The sequence below is a fragment of the Podarcis cretensis genome (genome assembly GCF_951804945.1).
Source record: "Podarcis cretensis genome assembly, chromosome: 10".
Taxonomy (NCBI): domain Eukaryota; kingdom Metazoa; phylum Chordata; class Lepidosauria; order Squamata; family Lacertidae; genus Podarcis; species Podarcis cretensis.
In genome coordinates, this window is record NC_137179.1 from 38,732 (window position 1) to 42,140 (window position 3,409).

The window sequence follows — 3,409 nt, forward strand, 5'->3', positions numbered from 1 at the left end:
GCCGTCGAGGTCATCGCCTCGGGCCCCTTACTCAGGAGGAGGAGGAGTGAGGAAAGGTACCCCCCTCTCCTTCTGTATCAATATGCAATTAAGGAAAGACCATAAATGGTATCCTAATAGGGCGATGTAGCCTAGGATAGGAGGGATTTTGCCGCAGTCTATGCATATGTAGTGCCTTAAGAGATAACAGAAATGTATATATGAAGGAGCCCCTCCCTTTTCTCAGGGCTCAGACTTTGGAACTGATTCCTCTGAGTCAGCTTGCTGGCTAGCCAAGCAATAAACCTTTTGTTATTCTTCATTCACTGCGTGGAGTTTTCTTTCAGCCCAGACGCTGCTATTTTGCAACACTTTGTTAAGAATGTAATAATCTCAGAACGATCTACTGCTTCATAATAACCCAGTGAAAAGACACAGGGCCTAGAGGTCAGACTTAGATCTTATGTGATAATGTATATTTCTCTCTTTTACTTATTTCCTTTCTTGGTTGTACTATCCTTATAATGAAGCCATAATTACTTTTGTTTATGATTATCTACCTTATGAGAGAATATAAAAAGACCACAGCGCCACCCGCATCCCTTTGTGAGGGGAATACATTCCATCAAATGAAAGATTGGAAGAATAGTGAGGCAGAAGAAAAGTAAATTTATGTTGCTAATATGTTGGTGGTGCTTACCATATAATTTCCCTCCTTCCTCCACTGTTCACAATATAGTCTTATTTAGATTATGAAATAATAAAGTCCAAAATGTTAATGTGAAGTATGTTCCCCCTGGGTTCAATTACATACCATTACTTGTGGGACTCACCTCTGGGCTTACCTTACTTACTCCAGAAGGACCTATAATACAAATGCAGCTTACGAAAAAGGGAAAGAAAATGAGAGCAAAATACTTACCTTCTTTATCTCAAGGACTAAGCAGGACTCTTCCGTTTACATGGAAGTGAACTAGATTTCAATTCATTTCACTGACCTTAAAAACAAACATCACTCTCTTAACACCAACTTTCCCACTACAACTTCTTTGTGTTCTGGGTCTGTGATGTATTGTGGAGAGCATATTGTTATAAACCTCTCAGATCAACATTAGGAGAAGTACCAGCAGGTAAGCATTTTAGTGAAAAGGGGATGACCATGCTTTGACTTCTCAGTAGTATCCATACTGTTTCCAACACTTGGCCTGATGAAGAATCAGAGGCATAACTATTCAGGGCTTTGGGAGTAAGTGAGCTTATTATCTGCATGTAAATGCTACATCTGTAGTTCAGATTCAGTAGCTCTATAGCAGGGACAGGGAACACTTGGTCCTCCAGATGCCACTAAACTACAATTCTCATCAGCGCCAGCAAGTCAAGCTGGTTTGTGCGACTACCTACAATTGAGATGGCAATCCTATCTCAATTCTTCTTTCTTTATTTTCTTGATTACCTGACTAAAGAGAACTGAAAGGTTGGGAGAAATTTGTGTTAAAATTTTATTTTGGGAAATGAGCCACTTATACATAAGACTATATGTTTACAACTTCTGACTGCCAGTGGAGGCAAAGCATTTTCACAGTGGGTGGTTTGTTTGTTTGTTTTTGTCCTTTAAACACATGCTCAGATATTTGTCGATGAGTTTATGACTTCCTCAATAATTCTTTTTTTATTTGTTTTTTTGGACAGGGTATCTACTGAAGAAGGAATGGATATCTGTGTGTTCCAGATAACCTTTTTGATTTCTTAGGTGTGCATTAATGTGGGTTTTGAATTTCAGAAATTTTTTATTTAGTAGTAGTCATAGCAGTCATAGTTACCATCTTGCCTTCTATGAAAGTTTCTCAGGACAATATACCATAAAAACAGCACAATAAAATTGAAAAACAACACACAGCAGATATCTTCAAAACTCAAAGCAAAGCAAAATAGGCACCCATGGTCCATACATTTGTCTTGGCTAGGTCTTCTGTCTTGGATAGAGCAGTTTTTAGGGATGACCAAAACTGCATACCTCTCACTGTGACATATTTCTAAACACTTCATTCTTTTCACCCTGCAGGAAAATGTTATGGCTGCTGAAAATGAGACTGTGGTGACTGACTTCATCTTGATTGGATTATCCGAATACCCCAGAGCTCAGGCTGTATGTTTTTGGTTCCTTTTGATTGCCTACCTCATTAGTGTGCTTGGCAATGGACTTATTATCCTGCTGAGTATAAAGGATCCTGACCTTCATACTCCCATGTATTTCTTTCTTTGTGTCCTCTCATCACTTGACCTTATCCTTACTAACAATGTACTTCCAAATATCTTGGTCAACTGCTTCATATACATGCCCACAATTTCCTTCTTCGGATGCCTGCTGCAGATGTACATTGGTTTGTTAGTTGTCGCAACAGAATGCATCATCCTGGCCATCATGGCATATGACCGCTTGGTGGCTATATGCCAACCCTTATACTACATGCAGATCATGAGCTGGAGAGTTTGCATAGCCCTGGTGGCTGTCCCTGTAACACTTTGCTTCCTCTACACCGTAGCCACAGCCCTGTTGCGGCCTACTGACTTCTGTGGCCGACACATCATCAACCACTTTGCATGTGAGTTACAGTCATTCCTCAAACTGGCTTGCTCAGATACACGTATCAGTGAGTTATTTATGCAAATTTCCAGCCTTTTTCTCCTAATACCACCCTTTGGTTTCATAGTTGTGACATATGGGCGCATAGGCCTGGCTGTACTGCGCATCCGTTCAGCACAGGGTCGCAAGAAAGCCTTTTCCACCTGCAGCTCTCACCTTGTTGTCGTCAGTGTCTTCTATGGCACAATCATGATCATGTACTTGAGCCCACAAGGGAAATCGGTTTCTGAAAAGGACAAGCTCATATCTGTAGCATATGGAGCTTTGACACCTATGCTCAACCCTTTGATCTACAGCCTGAGAAACAAGGATGTGAAGGGTGCCTTTTGGAAACTGGTTGGAAGGAAAATATCAGAATAAGTATCAAAATATGATGATAAGGCCATAGCTTTCAATTACTTTTATTAGCATAGGTCTGATCTGAAGATACTTGAGGGAAAACGATGTCCTTCACCCATATTTTTTGTTAATGACATTTAACCAGCCCCTGTTCCATTATAGCTCTCAGTTCTGTTAACCAGTTTCCCTCCCAGAGATTCATGTCCCCTAGAAGTGCCCCCCCCCATCTACATCACGAATTGAAGGAAACTGTAGCAAGCGGTGACAGCTCTGGACTTGACTTAATTTGAAACCTTTTCCAAATCATATAGATGTTTGGAGTGACAGAGTTTCATTAAAAAACTGTATGTTCTCTCCTATATTTATGGCATAGGGAATTTTTTATTTCAGCAGGTGAACCATTTTGTTGTTGTTTTTTTGTTGACAGCAGATTTTGCAAACCATTTT

General features: G+C 40.2%; 1 protein-coding gene across 1 annotated transcript; it reads left to right on the forward strand.

Moving 5' to 3' along the window:
• The first annotated feature begins 905 nt into the window (after nt 1–905).
• On the forward strand, nt 906–3,164 carry LOC307224877 (olfactory receptor 13H1-like). The gene is made up of 2 exons (XM_079992045.1): nt 906–1,109; nt 2,042–3,164. Exon 2 carries the CDS (start codon nt 2,051–2,053, stop codon nt 2,981–2,983), a length of 933 nt encoding a protein of 310 aa, XP_079848171.1. The 5' UTR covers nt 906–1,109; nt 2,042–2,050; the 3' UTR covers nt 2,984–3,164.
• The last annotated feature ends 245 nt before the right edge of the window (nt 3,165–3,409 follow it).

Coding starts and splice junctions, on each gene's coding strand:
- LOC307224877 (XM_079992045.1), top strand. CDS start 2,051: ATGGCTGCTGAAAATGAGACTGTGGTGACTGACTTCATCTTGATTGGA.